The 27,947-nt window shown below is 47.7% G+C and overlaps 3 protein-coding genes across 5 annotated transcripts in view; all 3 read right to left on the bottom strand.

Moving 5' to 3' along the window:
* LOC119971547 (probable G-protein coupled receptor 139) overlaps positions 1–6,381 on the bottom strand; it is a 43,792-nt gene extending 37,411 nt beyond the window's left edge. Inside the window, exon 1 of the mRNA XM_038807216.1 lies at positions 6,245–6,381. The gene's annotated coding sequence lies outside the window, so the exon portion shown is untranslated. The remainder of the gene's footprint in view (positions 1–6,244) is intronic.
* Positions 1–9,531, bottom strand: part of LOC119970913 (zinc finger protein 91-like) — a 114,600-nt gene extending 105,069 nt beyond the window's left edge. Inside the window, exons 1-2 of the mRNA XM_038806023.1 lie at positions 9,477–9,531; positions 5,782–7,154 (exon numbers count right to left, since the gene is read on the bottom strand). Coding sequence (XP_038661951.1) covers positions 5,782–6,691 — 910 coding nt within the window. The 5' untranslated portion in view covers positions 6,692–7,154; positions 9,477–9,531. The remainder of the gene's footprint in view (positions 1–5,781; positions 7,155–9,476) is intronic.
* LOC119971546 (zinc finger E-box-binding homeobox 1-like) overlaps positions 1–27,947 on the bottom strand; it is a 703,616-nt gene that overhangs the window by 537,777 nt on the left and 137,892 nt on the right. The window lies entirely within an intron of this gene.

Raw genomic sequence — 27,947 nt, forward strand, 5'->3', positions numbered from 1 at the left:
CTTTCTTCCGTCCTTCCTTTTTGTTGGTATAAACCTTTGCTGAGCACTGTGAAAAATCGCTTGGAAGGTTCTCCACTGTTCCTCAACTGTTCCACCATAAAGTCTTAGCTCCCAGTCTACCTTAGCTAGTTCTTCTCTCATCCCCTTGTAATCTCCTTTGTTTAAACACAAAACACTAGTATTTGATTTTACTTTCTCACCCTCCATCTGTATTTTAAATTCCACCATATTGTGATCGCTCCTTCCGAGAGGATCCCTAACTATGAGATCATGAATCAATCCTGTCTCATTACACAGGACAAGATCTAGGACCGCTTGTTCCCTCGTAGGTTCCATTACATACTGTTCTAGGAAACTATCGCGGATACATTCTATAAACTCCTCCTCACGGTTGCCTTGACCGACCTGGTTAAACCAATCGACATGTAGATTAAAATCCCCCATGATAACTGCTGTACCATTTCTACATGCATCAGTTATTTCATTGTTTATTGCCTGCCCCACCATCTCGTTACTATTTGGTGGCCGATAGACTACTCCTATCAGTGACTTTTTCGCCTTACTATTCCTGATTTCCACCCAAATGGATTCAACCTTATCCTCCATAGCACCGATGTCATCCCTTACTATTGCCCGGATGTCATCCTTAAATAACAGAGCAACACCACCTCCCTTACCATCCACTCTGTCCTTCCGAATAGTTTGATACCCTCGGATATTTAACTCCCAGTCGTGACCATCCTTTAACCATGTTTCAGTAATGGCCACTAAATCATAGTCATTTACGATGATTTGTGCCACCAACTCATTTACTTTATTCCGAATACTACGAGCATTCAGGTAAAGTACACTTATGTTGGTTTTTTTACCTCTGTTTTGAATCTTAACATCTCCAGTTTTATTCCTTTTGTTATTACTGGGCCTATTCACTGTGTTCCCCTCAGTCACTGTACCTTGTACTGTCGCCCTTATGGATTTATGACTGTGTCTTCTCTGCCTTGCACTTTTCCCCTTACTTCCTTTTGTTTCTGTCCCTGTTTTACTACCTTCCAACTTCCAGCATTGGTTCCCATCCCCCTGCCACATTAGTTTAAACCCTCCCCAACAGCTCTAGAAAACACCCCCCCTAGGACATCGGTTCCAGTCCTGCCCAAGTGCAGACCGTCCGGTTTGTACTGGTCCCACCTCCCCCAGAACCGGTCCCAATGCCCCAGGAATTTGAATCCCTCCCTCTTGCACCATCTCTCGAGCCACGCATTCATCCTATCTATCCTGACATTCCTACTCTGACTAGCTCGTGGCACTGGTAGCAATCCTGAGATTACTACCTTTGAGGTCCTACTTTTTAGTTTAACTCCTAACTGCCTGAATTCCGCTTGTAGGACCTCATCCCGTTTTTTACCTATATCGTTGGTGCCTATGTGCACCACGACAGCTGGCTGTTCACCCTCCCCCCCCAGAATGTCCTGCAGCCGCTCCGAGACATCCTTGACCCTTGCACCAGGGAGGCAACATACCATCCTGGAGTCTCGATTGCGTCCACAGAACCGCCTGTCTATTCCCCTTACGATCGAACCCCCTATCGCTATAGCCCTGCCATTTTTCTTCCTGCCCTGCTGTGCAGCAGAGCCAGCCACGGTGCCATGAACCTGGCTGCTGCTGCCTTCCCCTGGTGAGCCATCTCCCTCAACAGTATCCAAAGCGGTATATCTGTTTTGCAGGGAGATGACCGCAGGGGACACCTGCACTGCCTTCCTACTCTTGCTCTTTCTTTTGGTCACCCATTTTCTATCTCCCTCAGTAACCTTCACCTGCGGTGTGACCAACTCACTAAACGTGCTATCCACGACCTCCTCAGCATCGCGGATGCTCCAAAGTGAGTCCATCCGCAGCTCCAGAGCCGTCAAGCGATCTAACAAGAGCTGCAACTGAACACACTTCTTGCACGTGAAGGAGCCAGGGACAGTGGACGTGTCCCTGAGCTCCCACATCGCACACGAGGAGCATGACACGGGTCTGGGATCTCCTGCCATGTCTTAAACCCTTGGTAAACTTAAACAACTAGAATTTCAAAATAAACAATGAAAAGAAAAAGAGAGACTACTTACCAGTCACTTACCAGGGTTAAAAAGCACCTCCTCACACACTGCACCGAATTACCTCACTGCACCAAATTACCAAGTTTCAATCCTCCACTCTGTATGAGTCTCACTCTGGATGAGTCTCCTGGAAAGTGCTCGCTTACTTTGTGCGCAGTCTGTCTGTCTTTTATACAGACCTCAGCTAACCGATGACTCAAAAAAATACCTTAACTTCAAAGAGAAGAATACAATGTGCCCCTAAACAGGCCTCAGGTGATTGCCAGATAACTGCCTCTCAGCAATTAGGGTGGGGGCAGCTTCAACCAATAGGTTTGGGTTGTTTACTCTGGAGCAGGGTTAATGATTTGGATGAGAATTTAGGAGCCATGGTTGGTACGTTTACAGATGACACCAAGATTTGAGGCATAGTGGATAGTGAAGAAGGTTATCTAGGATTACAACGGGCTCTTCATCAATTGGGAAAGTGGGCCGTGAATGGCAGATGGAGTTTAATTTAGATAAATGTGAGGTGATGCCTTTTGGTAGATTGAAAGGTGGCAGGACCTACTCAGTTAATGGTAGAGAGTTGGGGAGAGTTATAGAATAAAGAGATCTATGGGTACAGGTTCATAGCTCCTGGTGTGGAGCGTATTAGCTATGAGGAGATGTTGGATAAACACAGTTTGTTCTCACTGGAACGGCGGAGGTTCAGAGGCGACCTGATAGAATTCTACAAAATTATGAGGGGCATGGACAGAGTGGATAGTCAAAAGCTTTTTCCCCAGGGTGGAAGAATGTACAGTGTGTAGTGCAGTTGATGTAGTTTACATGGATTTCAGCAAAGCCTTTGACAAGGTCCCACATGGGAGACTGATAAAGAAGGCAAATGCACAGGGGATACAGGTTGATTTAATACGGTGGATTAATAATTGGCTTAGCGGAAGGAGACAGAGGATGATGATAGGCGACTGGAAGCCAGTGTCCAGTGGCGTACCACAGGGATCTGTGCTGGGCCCCCTATTGTTTGTCATTTATATAAATGACTATGATGACTATGTGGGGGGTTGGATCAGTAAGTTTTCAGATGACACAAAGATTGGCTGAGGAGCAGTTAGGTTGAGTGGCTTGGGTTACAGGAAGATATAGATGGGATGGTCAAATGGGCAGATAAGTGGCAGACGGAATTTAACCCTGAAAAGTGAGAGGTGATACACTTTGGAAGGAGTAATTTAACAAGGAAGTATACCATGAAAGGACTGCCACTGGGAACTTTCGAGGAACAAAGGGACCTTGGCGTGTTTGTCCATAGATCTCTGAAGGCGGGAGGGCAGGTTAATAGGGTGGTGAAAAAGGAATATGGGACACTTACTTTTATCAATCGAGGCATAGATTACAGAAGCAGGGAGGTCATGTTGGAGTTGTATAGAACTTTGGTGAGGCCACAGCTGGAGTACTGTGTGCAGTTCTGGTCGCCACATTATAGGAAGGATGTGATTGCACTCGAGGGGGTGCAGAGAAGATTCACCAGGATGTTGCCTGGGATGGGACATTTGAGTTATAAAGAGCGGCTGGATAGGTTTGGGTTGTTTACTCTGGAGCAGGGTTAATGATTTGGATGAGAATTTAGGAGCCATGGTTGGTACGTTTACAGATGACACCAAGATTGGAGGCATAGTGGATAGTGAAGAAGGTTATCTAGGATTACAACGGGCTCTTCATCAATTGGGAAAGTGGGCCGTGAATGGCAGATGGAGTTTAATTTAGATAAATGTGAGGTGATGCCTTTTGGTAGATTGAAAGGTGGCAGGACCTACTCAGTTAATGGTAGAGAGTTGGGGAGAGTTATAGAATAAAGAGATCTATGGGTACAGGTTCATAGCTCCTTGAGAGTGGAATCACAGGTGGACACGATGGTGAAGAACGCTTTTGGCATGCTTGGTTTCATTGGTCAGAACATTGAATACAGGAGCTGGGATGTCTTCCTAAAGTTGTACAGGACATTGGTAAGAGCACACCTGGAATACTGTGTACAGTTATGGTCACCCTATTATAGAAAGGATATTATTAAACTAGAAAGAGTGCAGAAAAGATTTATAGGAGGCTACCGGGACATGATGGCTTGAGTTATAAGGAGAGGCTGGATGGACTGGGACTTTTTTCCTTGGAGCCTAGGAGGCTTAGGGGTGAACTTATAGATGTTTATAAAATAATGAGGGGTCTAGATAAGGTGGATAGTCAACATCTTTTCCCAAAGGAGTCTAAAATCAGAGGGCATAGGTTTAAGATGAGAAGGGGAGAGATACAAAAGAGTCCAGAGAGGCAAATTGTTCACACAGGCTGGTGAGTGTCTGGAACGAGCTGTTGGACCAGAGGCAGTAGTAGAGGCGGGTACAATTTTGTCTTTTAGAAAGCATTTAGACAGTTGTATGGGTAAGATAGGTATAGAGGTATTTGGGCCAAATGCGGACAATTGGGACGAGCTTAATGGTAATAACTGGGCGGCATGGACAGGTTGGGCCAAAGGACCTCTTTTCATGCTGTAAACCTCTCTGACTCTATGACCTGATTGAGGTGTACAAGATTATGAGGGGCATGGACAGGGTGGATAGGGAGCAGCTGTTCCCCTTAGTTGAAGGGTCTGTTACGAGGGGACACAGTTCAAAGTGAGGAGTGGGAGGTTCAGAGGGAATTTGAGGAAAACCTTCTTACCCAAAGAGTGGTGACGTCCTGGAATGCACTGCCTGGGAGGGTGGTAGACATGGAATGCCTGACATCCTTTAAAACGTACCTGGGTGAGTACTTGGCATGTCATAACATTCAAGGCTATGCGGCAACTGCTGGTAAGTGAGATTAGGTGGGCAGGTCAGGGCCTTTCATGCGTCAGGGCAGACACAATGGGCTGAGGGGCCGCTTCTGCACTGTAGCAGTCTGTGATTCTGTGAGATGTGCAAGGGAAGTTTTTTTTACAGAGAATGTAGTGGGTGCCTGGAACTTGCTGCCGGAGGACGTGGTGGAAGCAGGTGCAATAGTGACATTCAAGGGACATTTTGACAAATAGGGTGGGAATAGAAGGATATGGACTCCGGAAATGTTGAAGGTTTTAGGTTCGACGTGCAGCATGGTTGGCACAGGCATGGAGAGCCGAAGGGCTTGTTCCTGTGCTGTATTTTTCTTTATTTTGCTCTAAATAAAGCACATCCACCGTGTCTCCCAGGTCAACTCTATTAGTTACATCTTCAAAGAATTCCAATAGATTTGTGAAGCATGATTTCCCTTTCATAAATACATTCTGACTGACTGACTATACCACTGCTTTCCAAATGCTGTGCTATGAAATCCTTGATAATGGCTCCAGCAGATTCCCTACAGCTGACGATAGGCTCACAGGGCTGTCGTTCCCTGTTTTCTCTCGATCTCCCTTTTTGAATAGCTACCGTCCAATCTGTAGGAACCATTCCAGAGTCCAAAGAATTTTGGAAAATGACCGATTACTATTTCTAAGGTCACTTCCTTAAGTACTCTGGGATGAAGATTATCATGCCCTGGAGATTTATCCGCCTTCAATCTGATCAATTTCCCCAAAACCATTTCTCTACTGATACACATTTATTTCAGCTCGTCACTAAAACTTGTGTTGCTCAGAACCTCCGGTAGATTATTCATGTCTTCCTTTGTGAAGACAGAAGCAAAGTACAAATTTAGTTCGTCAGGAAGCTCGATGTCACAAAAGCCTTATCGCCAACCTCACAGCTGAAGTGTTGCTCTCCTGTGTGGCTCTTCTGATGGAATAAGAGGTTCGATGACCTTGAGAATGATTTGTTGCACACATCACACGTGAATGGTTTCTCCTTAGTGTGAATGTGGCGGTGTACACAGAGGCTCGCTGTGTCAGAGAATGATTTCTCACACACATCGCATCTGAATGGTTTCTCTCCTGTGTGAATGCGTTGATGTCTGCGGAGATTCCCCGACTGTGAAAATGATCTGTCACACACTTCACACATAAAAGGTTTCTCCCCTGTATGAATACGTTGGTGTATGCAGAGATCTGATGATGACGGGAATGATTTGTCACACAATTTGCACGTGAATGGTTTCTCACCTGTGTGAATGCGTTGGTGCACTCGGAGATCTGATGACAATGAGAATGATTTGTCACATACCTCACATGCGAATGGTTTCTCCCCTGTGTGAATGCGTTGGTGTCTGCGGAGAGTCGAAGAATCTGAAAATGATTTCATGCACACCTTACACATGAACGGCTTCTCCCCTGTATGAATGCGTTGGTGTATGAGGAAATCTGATGAAGACAAAAATGATTTGTTACACAGCTCACACTTAAATGGTTTGTCCCCTGTATGAATCCGTTGGTGTCTGTAAAGAGTCGATGACCTTGAGAAGGGTTTGGTGCACACTTTGCACACAAATGGTTTTTCCCCAGTGTGAACAGTCCGGTGATTCACCAGACCTGATAACTGTGCAAAGCCCTTGTTACACACTTCACATCTGAATGCCTTCTCCCCTGTGTGAATGCGCCGGTGATTTACAAGCGTCGATGATGTTCTGAAGGCTCGGTCACACACCTCACACTTGAACGGTTTCTCTTCCATGAAGCTGACCTTGTGTGAAAAGTTGTACAGAAGGCACAGGCGTGTCTTCAGAGATTTTAGAAGCCTGTGGAACTCTCCTCACACCTCACACTGGAACAGCCTCTCACCTGTAGGAATGAGTCGGTGGTTCATGCGGCTCGATGAATGATTGAAGCTCTCACCACACTTGGAGCCCACTCACACTTCTTCCCAGCCTCACTCTAACCGATCACCCACAGTCAAACCTTCGGAAAGGTTGATTCTGATGGAAGGTTCCACACCACTGACCAGTTTCAGATCTGATGAGATGTCAAAGCTCCCCTGACCCGACCGATTTTCAGATGATCGTTTCACTCTCCAACCTTCTCTGTGTTGAGCAATGTTGTGAAGGGATGTCGTCTCATAGTTGTGCTTTTGTTGCTTGGGATCGCTTCTGCAGTGTCCACCCTCTCTGTATTCTCTGGTGTAGTACGGTGCAATCCTTCTGTGAAACAGGAAAAGGAAACATGATTTCCTCCAATTCCCTCTCCTTTGCTCAAGGGGCTGACCCCTCAGTTAGAGACTGTTCCACAGTGAGTGTCAGTCTGCTATTCCCCTGTGTGGGGATCAGATACAACTCCTTTCTTTCTCCTCCCTTGACTGTCACACCCTCTGTTTCCAGCAAGGACACTGGATAGTGACCAGGAGCAGACAACTTGACTACTTTCTTTCCTCTGCCCAGACTCATCTTCCTAGGCACCGAGTGGACAATGGAAAAGATAGTCAGGTGGAGTTTAAAACCGGCTTTCAATTCAATGGTGCTGGTGAAGACCAGTTTTACCCTTAGAGAATGTGTTTAATATAAAAAACACTCAGGAGAAATGTTAATCAGATGGAGATTTAGAAATGTTGTTCCGTTTCTCTCCAAATATATTTGAAGAAAATACACTGGTCAGGGAGGGCTGGAAGCTGAGGAAATTATTGCTTCAGCGTAGCTAATTGAAGGGTTCTGGTTTATCCTAGGAAATTAGATGCACTGCACTCACTCAGGCTGCACATCCCAAATTCAGCTCACAGCACTGGGCAAAAGTATCAAATCCAAGCCCAGGCTTTTGGGAAAGGCCAAGGACTTCAGGTAAAATCTTTAAAGAAGATATTAAAATATATTTGAAGGGCAGCACGGTGATGCAGTGGTTAGCACAGCTGCCTTACGGCACCGAGGTCCCAGTTTCGATCCTGCCTCTGGGTCACTGTCCATGTGGAACATAGAACATAGAACAGTACAGCACAGAACAGGCCCTTCGGCCCTCAATGTTGTGCCGAGCCATGATCACCCTACTTAAACCCACGTATCCACACTATACCCGTAACCCAACAACCCCCCCCCCCCTTAACCTTACTTTTATTAGGACACTACGGGCAATTTAGCATGGCCAATCCACCTAACCCGCACATCTTTGGACTGTGGGAGGAAACCGGAGCACCCGGAGGAAACCCACGCACACAGGGGGAGGACGTGCAGACTCCACACAGACAGTGACCCAGCCGGGAATCGAACCTGGGACCCTGGAGCTGTGAAGCATTTATGCTAACCACCATGCTACCCTGCTGCTCCTATGGAGTTTGAACATTCTCCCCGTGTTTGCGTGGGTTTCGCCCCACAACCCAAAGATGTGTAGGGTAGGTGGATTGGCCACACTAAATTGCCCCTTAATTGGAAAAAAAATGAATTGGGCACTCTAAATTTTTTTTAAAAAATTACATTTGAATAAATAAGTCTCCAGGTATGGAGCTGAATGTGAGTTCAAACCCAACCACAGAAAGTTTATGCTTCACACATGCCTCCTCTCAGTCCTCTTCATCTCACCCGATCAGCATATCCTTCTGTCCCTTTATCCTTCATATGCTTATCCAATTCTCCCTGAAAGATATTTATGTTATTCACGTCAACCACTCCAGACTGTGAAACTGAATTTAATACACTTTGGAATTTGTGAAATAGAATTGAACAGAAAACATAACTTTCAGATTATCCCCAAAACTAGGGGCTGGTTTAGCACAGTGGGCTAAACAGCTGGCTTGTAATGCAGAACAAAGCCAGCAGTGCAGGTTCAATTCCCGTACCAGCCTCCCCGAACAGGCGCCGGAATGTGGCGACTCGGGGCTTTTCACAGTAACTTAATTGAAGCCGACTTGTGACAATAAGTGATTATTATTATATCATCAAACCAGTAGACGGAGATGGCAGGATCAGCAAACAACAGAGCAAATCTTGTTGAGAATTGTGGACAAGAAGGTGAGTGACAGAAGATGGCGGCAGTGCCATCAGCACCTCCATCCTCCATTCTTAATCATGTTGGTCCCAGAATCCAAGTGTCAGGAGTCCAGGACCAGGTGGGTTTTGGAGGTCTCACGGGGGGGGGGGGGGGGGGTTCACATCGTCTGGAAGACAGGGGACATCCAGCTTCCAACACAGACCGAACTGACCATTCACAGTCCACATAAGGCCCATCTACCAAATCAAAAATCCTCAGTCTGCCCCTGCCAGATGATTACACCTCACCTTCTCACATTCAGTAATGACCCATCAACAAATCTCAGCCTGTAAATCAGAAGGGAAATGCTTCCACTAAACACACTAATATCCAACACAGCCAATCAGTCAGCTCAGCACAAAGCAGCGAGTAAACAGGTCTCTGAGCTGCATCTTCTCACACAGCATAAGGGGCATTTCCACACCTGATTGCCCACAGAATAGTCAGACTGCCTGAACATTAGTGTGGATATTGTGCAATGTAATTATTCTAAATTCTGCTCCTTCACTCACCATCTCCTGACTTGGTTCTCAGTCCCTACAGGATGTGAAGCAGCTGTGAAAGAGGAAGAGGAGAGACTGGGCAGAGTGGGTGGACTCTCTCTGATTGTCGTCTCTCACAGCCAATCCAAACATTTCTGGAGTGACAGGAGTTTCCTGAAGCTTGGCAAACTGACCGGTGAAACAGAGGCGACTTTGATCAGCAGATCAGGTGGGGATTTAAACTTGTCATTGTCCCATCTGAATAAAACCTCACTTCTGTCTCAGTTCCCCCGGCATGACAGATTTCTGGTTTGGGAATAACATTCTTCATCCTGGGAGGCTTTCAAACTGACAACATCAGTGTGGGATGTGAAACCTCGGATGTGTTTGAGAAGAGGAAGACCCACAGCATCCAAGGCAATGATGGCAGCCAGTGGTGGGATCCGCACATGTACAGGAGAGAGGGACACAGGAGAGATAGAGCTCAGAGAGTGGAGCTCTGTCTCACCAGTGATTGGGAAGTGTCTCTATTCCTGGGAAAGTGACTTGGTGACACAGGGAGTATGCTGATTGTGCGAGTAAATGCCCCATGGTCTGATATCTTACAGTCCTGCCCTGCCCCGGGTTCACCTGCTGTGGAGGTTCAACTTCCTTCAGCTCAAATTTCTGAACCTTATTCAGCCCTGTTGGTGATGCCTGAACGCCCCAAAATCCTGAGTGTAATTTGAAGAGCCATCTCAAACAGGCGCAGTTGGCAGAAACTCACCACTCTCATTAATCCGATCTGTGGCCTTGGCCATTTCTATGGTTGGTACCAGCTTCCTGGCTGATCTTTAATAAACCAGTGTAAAAGAGTACAAAAGTAAAATTTACACTTTGGGCGCAATTCTCCGGAAAGATTTCTAAGTGTGGTAGCAAGTGGGAATTGCCGCGAGCTTCCCGTTGCTCGGCCCAGCGAGGCCAGCAACACTATTCAATGTTAATTGGTCCACTTAACGGGGTCCCACTGGCTTCTCGCCGCAAATAAAGGCTTGCCAGCCGATTTGCCAGCACCGTGCTCACCCGTCCCCCGCTAACAAGGTTGTGCTGCATTTAAGCTGCACTTGCTCAGCCAACACCAGTCAACTTGCAGCTATGGTGCCGAGGAGATTGGCCACAAGATTCGGCGATGCAGACCTGGGGAGGCTCCTAGATGCAATGGAGGTAAGGAGGAATGTCCTCTTCCCCCAAGGATCCGGGGGGTGAGCCACAAGGCAGCCAGTGCTGCTTGGGATGAGGTGGCAGCAGAAAACTCTGGGAGTGTTACCAGGAGGACTGGCCATCGTCAATGCCTTACACTGGGCAGTGCGACTGAGTAGGCGCTAACACTTCCCCAAAGACCTTTCCGCCCCCATACGAACATCCACCCCCCCAACTCTCCATGCGGCCTGGAACACTCCCTTCACTCCCCCCACTTCAACACCCCCCAACTCTTCCTTCCCACATCCCCCTTCCACCACTGTGAACCACACATGTGAAGAGGGATTCCCGGAGCTGATGGAGACATTAGTGTGCGGTCAGGGTATTCAGAGGACAGGGACACTCCAGTAGATCCATAGACGATTGGAAGAGTCCCAGAGGCTACGGGCCTAGGTAATGTCACCAGCAATGCATGGCACCGAGGCCAGCACTGCTGGGGTGGCAACCGCAGTGGAGAGCCTGATGCACAATGTCAACTCCATTAGTAAAGGTGTCCAAGGCGTCGCGCAGTCAGTGACAGTCATAGCTGAGGGTCTCGGTAGAATGTCCAACTTGCTGGGGGATGCCACCCAGTACCAGACTGAGCTTCATGAGGTTCTGTGGGGCATGCCCTGCTCTCAGGTGGGCATTGCCGAGCCACTGCAGAGCATAGCCCAATCTCTGAGGAGCATCCTTGAGGGCGTCGACACAATGGTGTTGCCAGGGCTGGCAGAGCCAGATGATGAAGGGGCAGCCGGGATTCAAACCAGCTGCCCCTCTGTTCCAAGGTGAACCCCAGGACCCTATGGGCACTGACTGGGAGAAGAGGGTGCTGGGTGCCAACCCGGACCCGTCCCATCTTCTGATGAAGTCAAAATTGTGCGAAAGGGACAGGGCGGCATGGCCGAGAAGTGAGCCGGGGCCATCCACCCTCATAGCCCCCAGAGGATGCCCACCTGCGGCATCGAAGGCCACGAGATGAGGAAGATGATTCTTGGGTAAGGGTGGGTAGGGTGTGTGGACAGTCTGGGTCATATTGACATCGGAAAGGAGGGGGTATTGGATCTTTTAAAAGATAGTAAGGTAGATTTAGATGTTTCTGTAAGAACAGAGAAGATGGTAAAAGAGGGGGGGGTGTGGCATTGTTAATCAAGGAAAGTATTACGGCGGTAGAAAGGACGCTTGAGGACACGTCTACTGAGGCAGTATGGGCCGAGGTTAGGAACAGTAGAGGAGAGGTCACCCTGTTGGGAGTTGTCTATAGACCTCCGAATAGTCCCAGAGATGTAGAGGAAAGGATTGCAAAGATGATTCTTGACAGGAGCGAGAGTAACAGGGTAGTTGTTATGGGGGACTTTAACTTTCTAAATATTGACTGGAAATACTATAGTTCGAGTACTATAGATGGGTCAGTTTTTGTGCAGTGTGTGCAGGAGGGTTTTCTGACACAGTATGTAGACAGGCCAACAAGGGGCGAGGCCACATTGGATTTGGTACTGGGTAATGAACCCGGCCAGGTGTTAGATTTAGATGTAGGTGAGCACTTTGGTGATAGTGATCACAACTCGGTTATGTTTACTTTAGCAATGGGCAGGGATAGGTATATACCGCAAGGCAAGAATTATAGCTGGGGGAAAGGCAATTATGATGCTATTCGGCAAGATTTAGGAGGTATAGGATGGGGAAGGAAACTGCAGGGGATGGGTACAATCGAAATGTGGAGCTTTTTCAAGGAACAGCTACTGCGTGTCCTTGATAAGTATGTACCTGTCAGGCAGGGAGGAAGTTGTCGAGCAAGGGAGCCGTGGTTTACTAAGGAAGTTGAAGCACTTGTCAAGAGGAAGAAGAAGGCTTATGTTAGGATGAGACATGAAGGCTCAGTTAGGGCACTTGAGAGTTACAAGTTAGCCAGGAAGGACCTAAAGGGAGAGTTAAGAAGAGCGAGGAGAGGACACGAAAAGTCGTTGGCGGATAGGATCAAGGAAAACCCTAAGGCTTTCTATAGGTATATCAGGAACAAAAGAATGACTCGAGTAAGATTAGGGCCAATCAAGGATAGTAGTGGAAAGTTGTGTGTGGAGTCAGAGGAGATAGGGGAAGCATTAAATGGATATTTTTCGTCAGTGTTTACACTGGAGAAAGACAATGTTGTCGAGGAGAACACTCAGGTTCAGTCGACCAGGCTAGATGGAATTGAGGTTCAAAAGGAGGAGGTGTTAGCAATTTTAGAAAATGTCAAAATATATAAGTCCCCTGGGCCAGATGGGATTTATCCTAGGATTCTCTGGGAAGCCAGGGAGGAGATTGCTGAGCCTTTGTCCTTGATCTTTATGTCGTCTTTGTCGACAGGAATAGTGCCGGAAGACTGGAGGATAGCAAATGTTGTCCCCTTGTTCAAGAAGGGGAGTAGAGACAACCCTGGTAATTATAGACCTGTGAGCCTTACTTCGGTTGTGGGTAAATTGTTGGAAAAGGTTATAAGAGATAGGGTTTATAATCATCTTGAAAAGAACAAGTTGATTAGCGATACTCAACACGGTTTTGTGAAGGGTAGGTCATGTCTCACAAACCTTATTGAGTTTTTTGAGAAGGTGACCAAACAGGTGGATCAGGGTAAAGCTGTTGATGTGGTGTATATGGATTTCAGTAAGGCGTTTGATAAGGTTCCCCACGGTAGGCTATTGCAGAAAATAAGGAAGTATGGAATTGAAGGTGATTTAGCGGTTTGGATCAGTAATTGGCTAGCTGAAAGAAGACAGAGGGTGGTGGTTGATGACAAATGTTCATCCTGGAGTTCAGTTACTAGTGGTGTACCGCAAGGATCTGTTTTTGGGCCACTGCTGTTTGTCATTTTTATAAATGACCTGGAAGAGGGTGTAGAAGGATGGGTTAGTAAATTTGCAGATGACACGAAGGTCGGTGGAGTTGTGGATAGTGCTGAAGGATGTTATAGGATACAGAGGGACATAGATAAGCTGCAGAGCTGGGCTGAGAGGTGGCAGATGGAGTTTAATGCGGAAAAGTGTGAGGTGGTTCACTTTGGAAGGAGTAACAGGAATGCAGAGTACTGGGCTAATGGCAAGATTCTTGGTAGTGTAGATGAACAGAGAGATCTCGGCATCCAGGTACATAAATCCCTGAAAGTTGCCACCCAGGTTAATAGGGCTGTTAAGAAGGCATATGGTGTGCTAGCCTTTATAAGCAGGGGGATTGAGTTTCGGAACCACAAGGTCATGCTGCAGCTGTACATAACTCTGGTGCGGCCACACCTGGAGTACTGCGTGCAGTTCTGGTCACCACATTATAGGAAGGATGTGGAAGCTTTGGAAAGGGTTCAGAGGAGATTTACTAGGATGTTGCCTGGTATGGAGGGAAGGTCTTACGAGGAAAGGCTCAGGAAATTGAGGTTGTTTTCGTTAGAGAGGAGAAGGCTGAGAGGTGACTTCATAGAGACATATAAGATAGTCAGAGGGTTAGATAGGGTGGACAGTGAGAGTCTTTTTCCTCGGATGGTGATGACCAACACGAGGGGACATAGCTTTAAATTGAGGGGTGAGAGATATAGGCCAGATGTCAGAGGCAGTTTCTTTACTCAGAGAGTAGTAGGGGTGTGGAACGCCCTGCCTACAATAGTAGTAGACTCGCCAACTTTAAGGGTATTTAAGTGGTCACTGGATAGACATATGGATGAAAATGGAATAGTGTAGGTCAGATAGGCTTCAGATGGTTTCACAGGTCGGCGCAACATCGAGGGCCGAAGGGCCCGTACTGCGCTGTAGTGTTCTATGTTCTATGTTCTATGTTCTATAGGTCTCCTGGGCCGGATGGGATTTATTCCAGAATACTGAGGGAATCAAGAAATTGCTGGGGCCTTGACTGGCATCTTTGTATCCTCATTGGCGAAGGTGATATCCCAGAGGAGTGACGAATAGCTAATGTGGTACCGCTGTTTAAGAAAGGTAGCAGGGATACTCCTGGAAACTATAGGCTGGTGAGCCTCACGTCGGTAGTAGGTAAATTATTGGAGAGAATTCTCAGGGACAGGAATTATACCCATTTGGAAACAAATAGACTCATTAGCGATAGACAGCATGGTTTTGTGAAGGGGAGGTCATGCCTCACTAACTTGATTGAGGTTATTGAGGCGGTGACAAAGATGATTGATGAGGGGAGGGCGGTGGATGTTGTTTATATGGACTTCAGTAAAGCCTTTGACAAGGTAGACTGGTACAAAAGATGAAGTCACACGGGATCAAAGGTGAGGTGGTAAGACGGATACAGAACTGGCTCGGTCACAGAAGACAGCAGTTGAAGGGTATTTTTCTGAATAGAAGGTTGTGACTAGAACACCACAGGTGTCTCTGTTGCAGCTGGGGCCTCTGTAGTTTGTAGTATACACAAACGATTTGGAGAAAAATGTAGCTGGTCTGATTAGTAGGTTTGCGGATGGCACCAAGGTTGGTGGAGTGGCAGATAGAGTTGAGGATTATCAGAGGATACAGCAGTACAGCTTGAGACTTGGTCAGAGAAATGGCAAATGGAGTTTAATGCGGACAAATGTGAGGTAATGCATTTTGTAGGTCTAACAATGAGGGTAAATATACCATAAATGGCAAACCTCTTAGGAATATAGAAAGTCAGAGAGATCTGGACGTGCAGGTCCACAGATCTTTGAAAGTGGCAACGCAAGTGGACAAGGTAGTCAAGAAAGCATACGGAATGCTTGCCTTCATTGGATGGGGCATTGAGTATAAAAACTGGCAAGTCATGCTGCAGTTGTATAGAACCTTGATAAGGACGCACTTGGAATATTTCGCACAATTCTGGTCCCCACATTACCAGAGGGATATGGAGGCTTTGAAGAGGGAGCAGAGGAGGTTTACCAGGATGTTGTCTGGTCTGGAGAGTGTTAGCTATACGGAGAGGCTGAATAGACTCAGACTGTTTCCATTAGAAAGACGGAGGTTGAGGCGTAACCTGATAGAGGTCTACAAGATAATAAGGGGCACGGATAGAGTGGATGGGCAGGCACTCTTTCCCAGGGTGGAGGGGTCAGTCACCACGGGGCATAGGTTTAAGCTCCATGGGTCAAAGCTTACAGGAGATGTGCGAGGCAGGTTTTTTACGCAGAGGGTGGTGAGTGCTTGGGACGCGTTGCCAGGGGAGGCTGTGGAAGCAGGTACATTAACGGCGTTCAAAAGGGATCTTGACAAATACATGGATAGGATGGGTATAGAGATATACAGCACAAGGAAGTGCTGAGGATTTTGGCCAAGGTTGGTATCATTACCGGTACAGGCTTGGAGGGCCGAAGGGCCTGTTCCTGTGCTGTATTGCCCTTTATATTTTGTGAGCAGCTGGCTGCTTTCACCAGATAAAAGCAAATTACTGCGGATGCTGGAATCTGAAACGAAAGAGAAAATGCTGGAAAATCTCAACAAGTCTGGCAGCATCTGTAGGGAGAGAAAAGAGCTAACGTTTCGAGTCTGATGACTCTTTGTCAAAGCTAACAGACAGAGAAAGTGAGAAATATTTATACTGTGGAGTGAGAATGAAAGATGTGGATAGTGAGGGAGGAACTTACGGAAATCCTGTCGGAGAGAAGAGCCTTCAGGGTAGGCATTCCTGGAAGAGAGGTGGCAGTGAGTTTAAACAGTCAATATTAGGGAAGTTGAAGTCACCCATGACAGCAACTCTGTTACTTTCTGCATCTTTCCCAAATCTGCTGCCCAATCTGTCCTCCATCTCTCTGCAGCTATTGGGGGGGGGGGGGGGGGGGGGGGGTTTATAGAAAACTCCCAATAAAGTGAGAGGTTGAGTAGACTGGGACTGTACTCGTTGGAATTTAGAAGGATGAGGGGGGATCTTATAGAAACATTTAAAATTATGAAGGGAATAGATAGGATAGATGCGGGCAGGTTGTTTCCACTGGCGGGTGACAGCAGAACTAGGGGGCATAGCCTCAAAATAAGGGGAAGTAGATTTAGGACTGAGTTTAGGAGGAACTTCTTCACCCAAAGGGTTGTGAATCTATGGAATTCCTTGCCCAGTGAAGCAGTTGAGGCCTGCTTCATTACATGTTTTTAAGGTAAAGATAGATAGTTTTTTGAAGAATAAAGGGATTAAGGGTTATGGTGTTCGGGCCGGAAAGTGGAGCTGAGTCCACTAAAGATCAGCCATGATCTAATTGAATGGCGGAGCAGGCTCGAGGGGCCAGATGGCCTACTCCTGCTCCTAGTTCTTATGTTCTTATGTTCTTGTTTCTGATGTCCACCCATACTGACTGACTCAGTGGACAATCCCTCCTCGAGTAACTCCTTTTCTGCAGCTGTGATGCACTCTCTAATTAACAATGTCAATCCCCCTCCTCTTCTGGAATCATAGAATTTACAGTGCAGAAGGAGGCCATTCGGCCCATCGAGTCTGCACCGGCTCTTTAAAAGAGCACCCTATCCAAGCCCACACCTCCACCGTAGCCCCATAACCCAGTAACCCCACCCAACACTAAGGGAAATTTTGGACACGAAGGGCAATTTAGCATGGCCAATCCACCTAAACTGCACATTTTTGAACTGTGGGAGGAAACCGGAGCACCCGGAGGACCCACACACACACGGGGAGAACGTGCAGACTCCGCACAGACAGTGACCCAAGCCGGGCATCGAATCTGGGACCCTGGAGCTGTGGAGCAATTGTGCTAACCAGCATGCTATCGTGGTCCTTCCCTACCTCCCTACCTCCCTCCTTCCCTTCTTAAAACATCTAAACCCTGGAACATCTGGGATTGAATTTTGTTTATTGTCACGTGTACCAAGATACAGTGAAAAGTATTTTTCTGCGTGCAGCTCCACAGATCATTAAGTACATGAAAAGAAAAGGAAATAAAATAAAATACATAATAGGGGAACACAAGGTCCACCGGCATCAGGTGAAGCATACAGGGGTGTAGTGTTAATGAGGTCAGTCCATGAGAGGGTCGTTTAGGAGTCTGGTGACAGCGGTGTTATGTGAGAGTACCTTTAAGAAATGGGTGTTTAAGAAATGTACATTTAAGAAATGGGTGTTTATCAGTGATGTCAGAGTGTGGGCAGAGTTGAGCTGTCTGTCAGCTTTTTACTTTCGTTTTAGGCTGTTTGCTGCAGGGTGTGTTTTAGTTTCGTTTTCAGAGCTGCATAGCTGCAGTCACAGCCAGAAGGTGTATGAGTGTCAGTTACAAGGGGTCACGATTTCAAGGTGAGAGGGGGAAAGTTTAAGGGAGATGTGCATTGAAAAATTTTTACGCAGAGGGTGGTGGGTGCCTGGAACGCTTTACCAGCGGAGGTGGTAGAGGCGGGCACAATAGCATCATTTAAGAAGCATCTAGACAGGTATATGAATGGGCGGGAACAGAGGGAAGTAGACCTTGGAAAATAGGAGTCGGGTTTAGATGAAGGATCTGGATCGGCGCAGGTTTGCTGTAATTTTTCTTTATTCTTTGTTCTTTGTTCTTTGAGTCTCTCTGTAATCTAAAGACTGTAAATCGATCCTTTGGTGATTTAAAACTAATAACTGCTCTCAGTAGTGACTTTAACCTGATGTGCTTCTGTTTAAAGGTTTTTTAAAAAGTCTTATGGATGTTAAAAGGACAGCTTAAGGATTACTTAGTGTTGTAGTCTTTGGGGATTGTATTTGAATTGATGGTTGCTAAGATGTTCACAATGGTTTAAAAAGGTTAACTTGAGTTCATAGAATAAACATTGTTTTGCTTTAAAAAAAACATTTCCATTTCTGCTGTATCACACCTGTAGAGTGGGCCGTGTGCTCCCCATACCACAATCTATTAAAAGTTGTGGGTCAGGTGAACTTCATGATTATACTTTGGGGTTCTCTAAACCCTGGCCCATAACAGTGGGGAAGAAGCTGTTTTGACTCTGTTCGTGCGTGTTCTCTTACTTTTGTCTCCTGTCCGATGGAAGAAGTTGGAAGAGTGAGTAAGCTGGATTTGATTATGCTGCCCGCTTTCCCCAGACAGCGGGAGGTGTAGATGGAGTCAACGGATGGTAGGCAGGTTTGTGAGATGGACTGGGCTGTGTTCACGACTCTCTCAAGTTTCTTGCGGTCTTGGGCCGAGCAATTGCCATACCAGGCTGTGATGCAGCCAGATAGGATTCTTTCTATGGTGCACCTGTAAAAGTTGGTCAGAGTTAATGTGGACATGTCAAATTTATTTAGTTTCCTGAGGAAGTATAGACACTGTTGTGCTTTCTTGGTGGCAGCGTTGACGTGGGTGGACCAGGACAGATTTTTGGAGATGTGCACACCTAGGAATTTGAAACTGCTAACCATCTCCACCTCAGCTGCATTGATGCTGACAGGGGTGTGTACAGTACTTTGCTTTCTGAAGTCAATGACCAGCTCTTTAGTTTTGCTGGCATTGAGGGATAGATTGTTGTCACTGCACCACTCCACTAGGTTATCTACCTCCCTCCTGTATTCTGACTCGTCATTATTCGAGATCCGGCCCACTATGGGCGTATCGTCAGCAAACTTGTAGATGGAGTTGGAGCCAAATTTTGCCGCATAGTCTAGTGTGTACAGGGAGTATAGTAGGGGGCTAAGTACGTAGCCTTTTGGGGCCCCGGTGTTAAGGACTATTGTGAAGGAGGTGTTGTTTATTCTTACTGATAGTGGTCTGTGGGTTAGAAAGCCGAGGGTCCAGTTGCAGATTGAGGAGCCAAGTCCTAGGTTTTGGAGCTTTGATATGAGCTAGGCTGAGATTATGGTGTTGACCAACCATTCCTGCCCCTGTGAAATCCATGTCTCCACAATGGCCACAACATCGTAGTTCCAAGTACTGATCCATGCTCTATGTTCATCTCCCTCATTCCTGACACTCCTTGCATTGAAACAGACACACTTTAGCCCATTCCACTGAGTGCAACTTTGCCATATCAGCTGTCTTCCTCACAGACTCGCTGCATACTGTTTCTTCCCGTTCAACAGCTACCGTATCCTCTGATCCGTAGCTCTGGTTCCCATCCCCCTGCCAAACTAGTTTAAACCCCCCTGAAGAGCTCTAGCACGGTAGCATTGTGGATAGCACAATCGCTTCACAGCTCCAGGGTCCCAGGTTCGATTCCGGCTTGGGTTACTGCCTGTGCGGAGTCTGCACATCTTCCCCGTGTGTGCGTGGGTTTCCTCCGGATACTCCGGTTTCCTCCCACAGTCCAAAGATGTGCAGGTTAGGTGGATTGGCCATGCTAAATTGCCCTTAGTGTCCAAAATTGCCCTTAGTATTGGGTGGGGTTACGTTACTGGGTTATAGGGATAGGGTGGATGTGTTGACCTTGGGTAGGATGCTCTTTCCAAGAGCTGGTGCAGACTCGAGGGGCCGAATGGCCTCCTTCTGCACTGTAAATTCTATGTAAATTCTATGTAAAATATCCCAGGTTATCGATGTTTCAGGCGGGATAGAGAGGGAGGTAAAAGGGGTGGAGGAGTTGCATTACTGGTCAGAGAGGATATCACAGCTGTGCTGAAGGAGGACACTATGGAGGACTCGAGCAGTGAGGCGATATGGGCAGTGCTCAGAAATAGGAAGGGTCTGGTAACAATGTTGGGGCTGTACTACAGACCTCCCAACAGCGAACGTCAGATAGAGGTACAAATATGTAAACAGATTATGGAAAGATTTAGGAGCAACAGGGTGGTGGTGACAGGAGATTTTAATTTTCCCAACATTGACTGGGATACACTTAGTGTCAGAGGTCTAGATGGAGCACAATTTGTAAGGAGCATCCAGGAGGGTTTTCTAGAGCAGTATGTAAATAGTCCAACTCGGGAAGGGGCCATACTGGACCTGGTGTTGGGGAATGAGCCCGGCCAGGTGGTTGAAGTTTCAGTCGGGGTTACTTTGGGAATAGCGATCACAATTCCATAAGTTTTAGAATACTCATGGAAAAAGACGAGAGTGGTCCTCAAGGAAGAGTGCTAAATTAGGGGAAGGCCAACTATATCAACATTTGGCAGGAATTGGGGAATGTGGATTGGGAGCAGCTGTTTGGAGGTAAATCCATATTTGATATGTGGGAGGCTTTTAAAGAAAAGTTGATTAGAGTGCAGGACAGACATATCCCTGTGAAAATGAAGGATAGAAATGGCAAGATTAGGGAACCATGGCTGACAGGTGAAATTGTGAGATTAGCTAAGAGAAAAAAGGAAGCATACTTAAGGTCTAGGCGACTGAAGATAGACAAAGCTTTTGAAGAATATCGGGAATGTAGGACCAATCTGAAACGAGGAATCAAGAGGGCTAAAGGGGTCATCTTTAGCAAACAGGGTTAAGGAAAATCCCAAAGCCTTTTATTCATGCACAAGGAGCAAGAGAGTAACTAGAGAAAGGGTTGGCCCACTCAAGGACAAAGGATGAAAGTTATGCGTAGAGTCAGAGAAAATGGGTGAGGTTCTTAACGAGTACTTTGCATCGGTATCCACTGAGGAGAGGGACATGACGGATGTTGAGGTTAGGGATAGATGTTTGATTACTCTATGATGTGGAGATGCCGGCGTTGGACTGGGGTGAGCACAGTAAGAAGTCTTACAACACCAGGTTAAAGTCCAACAGGTTTGTTTCAAACACGAGCTTTCGGAGCACGGCTCCTTCACCTGAAGAAGGAGCCGTGCTCCGAAAGCTCGTGTTTGAAACAAACCTGTTGGACTTTAACCTGGTGTTGTAAGACTTCTTACTGTGATTACTCTAGGTCAAGTCGGCGTAAGGAGGGAGGATGTGTTGAGTATTCTAAAAGGCATTAAAGTCCCCAGGTCAGAATGGGATCTAGTTAATGAGGGAGGTGAGAGAAGAAATAGCTGGGGCCGTAACATATCTTTGCAGCACCCTTGAACACGAGTGAGGTACCGGAGGACTGGAGAATTGCTCATGTCGTCCCCTTGTTTAAGAAGGATAGCAGGGATTATCCAGGTAATTATAGGCCGGTGAGCCTGACTTCAGTGGTAGGGAAGCTGCTGGAGAAGATACTGAGGGATAGGATCTATTCCCATTTGGAAGAAAATGGGCTTATCAATGATAGGCAACATGGTTTTGTGCAGGGAAGGTCATGTCTTACCAACTTAATAGAATTCTTTGAGGAAGTGACAAAGTTGATTGATGAGGGAAGGGCTGTAGATGTCATATACAGGTACGTCAGTAAGGTTCCCCATGGTAGGCTGACGGAGAAAGTGAAGTCTCATGGGGTCCAGGGTGTACTAGCTAGATGGATAAAGAACTGGCTGGGCAACAGGAGACAGAGAGTAGTAGTGGAAGGGAGTTTCTCAAAATGGAGAACTGTGACCAGTGGTGTTCCACAGGGATCCGTGCTGGGACCACTGTTGTTGTGATATCCATAAATGATCTGGAGGAAGGTACAGGTGACCTGATTGGCAAGTTTGCAGATGACACTAAGATTGGTGGAGTAGCAGATAGTGAAGGGGGCTGTCAGAGAATATAGCAGAATATAGATAGATTGGAATCGGAGAAATGGCAGATGGAGTTCAATCCGGGCAAATGTGAGGTGATGCATTTTGGAAGATCCAATTCAAGAGTGAACTATACGGTAAATGAAAAAGCTCTGGGGAAAATTGATGTACAGAGAGATCTGGGAGTTCAGGTGCATTGTACCCTGAAGGTGGCTGTGCAGGTCAATAGAGTGGTCAAGAAGGCATACGGCATGCTTTCCTTCATCGGAAGGGGTATTGAGTACAAGAGTTGGCAGGTCATGTTACAGTTGTATAAGACTTTGGTTCGGTCACATTTGGAATACTGCGTGCAGTTCTGGTCACCACATTAACAAAAGGATGTGGATGCTTTGGAGAAGGTGCAGAGGAGGTTCACCAGGATGTTGTCTGGGAGGGTGCTAGCTATGAAGAGAGGTTGTGTAGATTTGGGTTATTTTCATTAGAAAGACGGAGGTTGAAGGGGGACCTCATTGAGATCTGCAAAATCATGAGAGGTATGGACTGGATGGATAGCAAGAAGCTTTTTCCCAGAGTGGGGGACTCAATTACTCGGCGTCACGTGTTCAAGGTGAGAGGGGAAAAGTTTAAGGGAGATATGCGTGGAAAGTTCTTGGAAAGTGGTGGGTGCCTGGAACGCATTGCCGGCGGAGGTGGTAGGGACGGGCACGACAGAGTTATTTAAGATGTATCTGGACAGATACATGAATGGGCAGGGAGCAGAGGGAAACAGATCCTTAGAAAATAGTAAGAAGTCTTACAACACCAGGTTAAAGTCCAACATGTTTGTTTCAAACACTAGCTTTCGGAGCACTGCTCCTTCCTCAGGTGAATGAAGAGGTATGTTCCAGAAACATATATACAGACAAATTCAAAGATGCCGGACAATGCTTAGAGTGCGAGCATTTGCAGGTAATTGAATCTTTACAGATCCAGAGATAGGGGTAACCCCAGGTTAAAGAGGTGTGAATTGTCTCAAGCCAGGACAGTTGGTTGGATTTTGCAAGCCCACTGTCCTGGCTTGAGACAATTCACACCTCTTTAACCTGGGGTTACCCCTATCTCTGGATCTGTAACGACTTAATTACCTGCAAATGCTCGCATTCTAAGCATTGTCTGGCATATTTGAATTTGTCTATATATATGTTTCTGGAACCTCTTCATTCACCTGAGGAAGGAGCAGTGCTCCGAAAGCTAGTGATTTGAAACAAACCTGTTGGACTTTAACCTGGTGTTGTAAGACTTCTTACTGTGCCCATCCCAGTCCAACAACGGCATCTCCACATCTTAAAAAATATGCAACAGTTTTAGATAGAGGATCTGGATCGGCGAAGGCTTGGAGGGCCAAAGGGCCTGTTCCTGTGCTGTAATTTTTCTTTGTTCTTTGTTTCTTTATTACAGCCCACAAAGGTAGCAGCCAGACTCACTCTGCATTACAGCCTCGGGTCAGCAGCCAGACTCACTGTCTACATTACAGCCCACAAGGGGGTTGCAGTCAGACTCGCTCTGTGTGTGTTACAGCCCACAAAGGAGCAGCAGGCAGACACTGTCTCCATTAGTGCCCAAAAGAGGGCAGCAGCCAGACTCACTGGGCGTGATTTTCTGTCGGCTGAAACCTAATTCGGCAGAGAATTGGTTCTCATGCTGAAATTGTTGCAGTCACTGGTTTCTCGCCAAATCTTACATCTCCGGTGCCTCGAGAGCGGCGTCAACGTGTTCCACCCCACACAGACAGTAAATGCCATATCATTATTGTTATTGTCATTGTTAGTTACAGCAGAGAAGGAGGCATTCGGCTCAATGTGTCTGCACCGGCTGCCAATAGAGCAGCCTCGCTAATCCCATTGTGCAGCCCTCTAAATTCATCTCTTTCAAATATATATGCAGCTCTCTTTTCAAACCTCCTATGGAATTAGCTCCACCACTCTCCCTGGCAACACATTCCAAACCACAACAACTCTCTGAGTGAAGCAGTTTCTCCTCATCTCACTCCTGGATCTCTCGTTGACCATATTGAAATTGTGACCCCAAGTCACTGACATACCAACCAATGGAAACAGGATATCCTTCTTTACCCTGTCAAAATTATTCATCATTTTAAACACCTCAATAAGGTCACCTCTTAATCTTCTCTGCTCCAAGGAGAACATGCAAAATTTCTCCAATCTTTCTTTCATCCAATATTCTCCGTGGCCGCTTTGATCCTCCACCTCCACTTGGTGGAATTCCCAATGGTGAGATTCACTATTTCTTTTAAACATCAGGAAACAGGCTGATGATGAAGATAAAGGAGGTAGGACACAGAGTGGCGCAACTGTGGGCTGCTGGGGAGGGGGGTGGGGGGAACCGTGCCAGGACCGGGGGAGAGTGACTGGGGGACGGGCGTGGGGCCGGGGTGAATGTCTACAGGACAAGGGTGGTGTCACCCGCCGGCAGGGCATCATGCCCAATTCCCAAGTGCGACATACCTGGGTGAATGGGGAGGACACCCGCTCGCAGTGTACAGTCGCTGAATCAGTGCAGGTGCAGTGCCACGGTTGATGTCACACAAGTCTGCGAATCCTGCCCCAGCATAAACACTTAGGGTTGGATTCTCCGTTTCTGAGGTAAGTGTTGACGCCAGCAGAGAAACTTTTAAGACAGATAAACAGCGTATCAGCTGCACCCCGGTCCCATGGAGAAGCCCGGGGGGCCATCGGGCACCCCGTGGTAGGAGGAGGTGATGGGGCCCGTGCCGGTGACTCCCGCAGGAGTGGTGTCGGAACACCGCAGCACCTCGGACTCCCCCCTCCTGTCCCTGGCGCACCAGGTGGGCAGTGGGCAGAACAGGCCGGCACCACGCCACCCGGGACGCCGGGTGAGCGGCCGGGCCCATCGAGGTCAAGGTGCCCCAGGAGACGCGCGCCAACGGGGACCCTCCTCACAGGGCAGGAGCCACAACAGTCTGCCTCCACTCCTCCTGTACCATCTGGGGAACCACCTTGGCGGAGTGTTAGGGCCCATCAGTTAGATTGGCATGGGTGCAGGGCACAGTTCAGTTACAGGGGCTAGGGCACAAACAGTATATATTTCTTCAAATAAACACCTGTTCACATCGTAAAATCTTGCCTCGGTGCTCAGTCTGATGTGTGTGCGGGTGGGCTGGTCCGGGCTGGCCGGTGGGGGTGGGCAGGGGACCAGTGCATGTACTGTGGGAGCACCGTGCTCCCCACCTGCATCCTCCTCGTCGGACGAGGCCTGCCCTTCCTCCTCATCCTCCTTCTCCAGCACATCTCCCCTCTGCTGTACGATGTTGTGGAGGACACAGCAAGCCTCTCAGCATCTTACTGAAGGGCCCCTCTAGAGCCGTCCAGGCACCTGAACCGCATCTTCAAGAAGCCGAAGCACCGCTCGATCACACTCCTGGTCGCTGTATGGGTGTTGTAGTGGGTGTCCACGTCGGTCTGTAGCCTCCAGATAGGTGTCATCAACTACGGCTCCAGTGGGTAACCGCTGTCACCCAGGAGCCAACCCCTCTGCCGGTGGGGGGGTGGGAGCGGTGCCCCTCGAACATGCCAGGGATTGCCGAGTGTGCCGGAATGAAGTAGTCGTGCACACAGCCCGGGTATCGGGGGCAGAGATGTATGATACTGATGGTCACAGACCAGCTGGATGTTCATCGAGTGGCACCTCTTTTGTTTTGTGTACAGCGGCCTGTTATCCGCTGATGCCCGTAGGGTGACATGCATCCCGTCTATCGCCCCCTGCAACCTGGGCATCCCGCGATGGTGGCAAACCCCGCTACCCGGTCATCCTGGTGGACTCAGTCCACATGGAACTGGATGTATTGAGGCACCTGGGCCTATAGGGCTTCCATGACTGTGAGGATGCACCTGTGCACCGAAGTCTGTGAGATCCTGGACAGGTCCCCACTCGGTGTCTGGAACGTCCCCGTCGCATAGAAGCTCAGGGCCCCCATCACCTTGACTGCCACCGGGAGCGGGTGGCCTCCCCATACCACCGCGGTGCCAAGTGTGCCATCATGAGCTGATTGCTAGGGAAGGACGCAGTGGTTGCTGAGTGCTTGCTGGGAAGGTGAGTGAATTTTTAAAAACTTACTGTTGGGGGTTTCCAACTGAATCCTGTCAGAGTGAGGACAGAGTGACTGCTGGGTAAGTTGTACAGATTCAAATTGTTTGAATAGCTGATTGCTGTTATGGTGCGGGGCACTGTGGTTGCTGGTTAAGTGTTTTATTTTTAACTGTATTTAAGTTGGACAGTTTCTAAACCTGAGACACTACACTTGTAGTGTCCCCCACCCTTCCACCTCCTCTAACCTAAGGAAGTGAGTGAATATCAAGTAAGCTCTTCTTTTTCTTGTTTTATCCGCAAGTTATCTAGAGGAGATGGCAGGGAAGGCAGTGCAATGTTCCTCCTGCAGAATGTTTGAGGTGAGGGACGTCGTCAGTGTCCCTGCTGATTTCACCTGTGGGCTGTGCACCCATCTCCAGCTCCTCAGAAACCACATTGGGGAACTGGAGCTGGAGCTGGATGAACTTCAGATCATTCGGGAGGCAGAGGTGGTCATAGATAGAAACTTCAGGGATGTAGTTACTCTGAAGAACCAAGATAGATGGGTGACGGTGAGAGGGGCTGGGAGGAAGCAGTCAGTGCAGGGATCCTCTGTGGTCATTCCCCTCAGTAAAAAGTATACCGCTTTGGATACTGGTGGGGGAGGGGGGGGGGGGCTACTTACCAGGGGTAGGCGATCGTGACCGGATCTCCAGCATGGAGTCTGTCCCTGTGGCTCAGAAGGGAAGGGGGGAGAGCAGGAGAGCAATAGTTATTGGGGACTCGATAGTTAGAGGGACAGATAGACGGTTCTGTGGCAGCGAAAGAGACTCACGGATGGTATCTTGCCTCCCGGGTGCCAGGCTCCATGACGTCTCGGACCGTGTTCTCAGAATCCTTAAGGGGGAAGGGGAACAGTCACAAGTCGGTACACATTGGTACCAACAACATAGGTAAGAGTAGGGACGGGGATTTAAAACAGGAATTTAGGGAGCTAGGGTGGAAGTTGAGAGCCAGGACAAACCATGTTGTCATCTCTAGTTTGTTGCCGGTGCCACGTGCTAGCGAGTTGAGGAGCAGGAAGAGAGTGCAGATAAACACGTGGCTGCAGGGATGGTGTAGGAGGGAGGGTTTCAGTTACATAGATAATTGTAGCACATTCTGGGGAGGCTGGTGTTGCTCTGTTTATCTGGTTGTAAATACAGCAGTCAATATGGTCGCCTTCCTTAATCCTAATTATGTTTGCTCTAGAGTCGCCAGGTATCTTCCAATACCGCCACAAGGTTTAAACCCGAATACTGATCAAAGAACCAATGCACCAGTTAGTTACTTCAAAGTCAGTACTACTTATTCACACACAGTAATATCTACTCATGCACAAAATACTACAAACTAAACTATCTCTAACGCTAACTCCTATACTTAACTTCAGGTGTCCACTCAGTCAGAGGAACAATGGCCGTTGTTCAGATCTGAGGCTGTTGGGTATGAAGGTGTAACAGGAGAACAGCTAAAGTCGTCCGTCTGATGGTGAGCGTTGACCTTTGACTTTACTTGCTTCCAGTGCAGCTGGTGGTCGGGTATCTCCACTTCGAGAGCCGAGTCCAAGAGAGCGATTCTCTTTCGGGGGCTTCTTCTTACACCCGAAGAGGCTTCACGTGCTTTTGGCCGGGCCTTGAACTTGGCCCCGCTTAATTGGGCCGTATCTTGATCACTCGTATTGATCTTGACCAATATAGGGGTGGG

This window comes from Scyliorhinus canicula, chromosome 9, assembly GCF_902713615.1.
Source record: "Scyliorhinus canicula chromosome 9, sScyCan1.1, whole genome shotgun sequence".
Taxonomy (NCBI): Eukaryota; Metazoa; Chordata; class Chondrichthyes; order Carcharhiniformes; family Scyliorhinidae; genus Scyliorhinus; species Scyliorhinus canicula.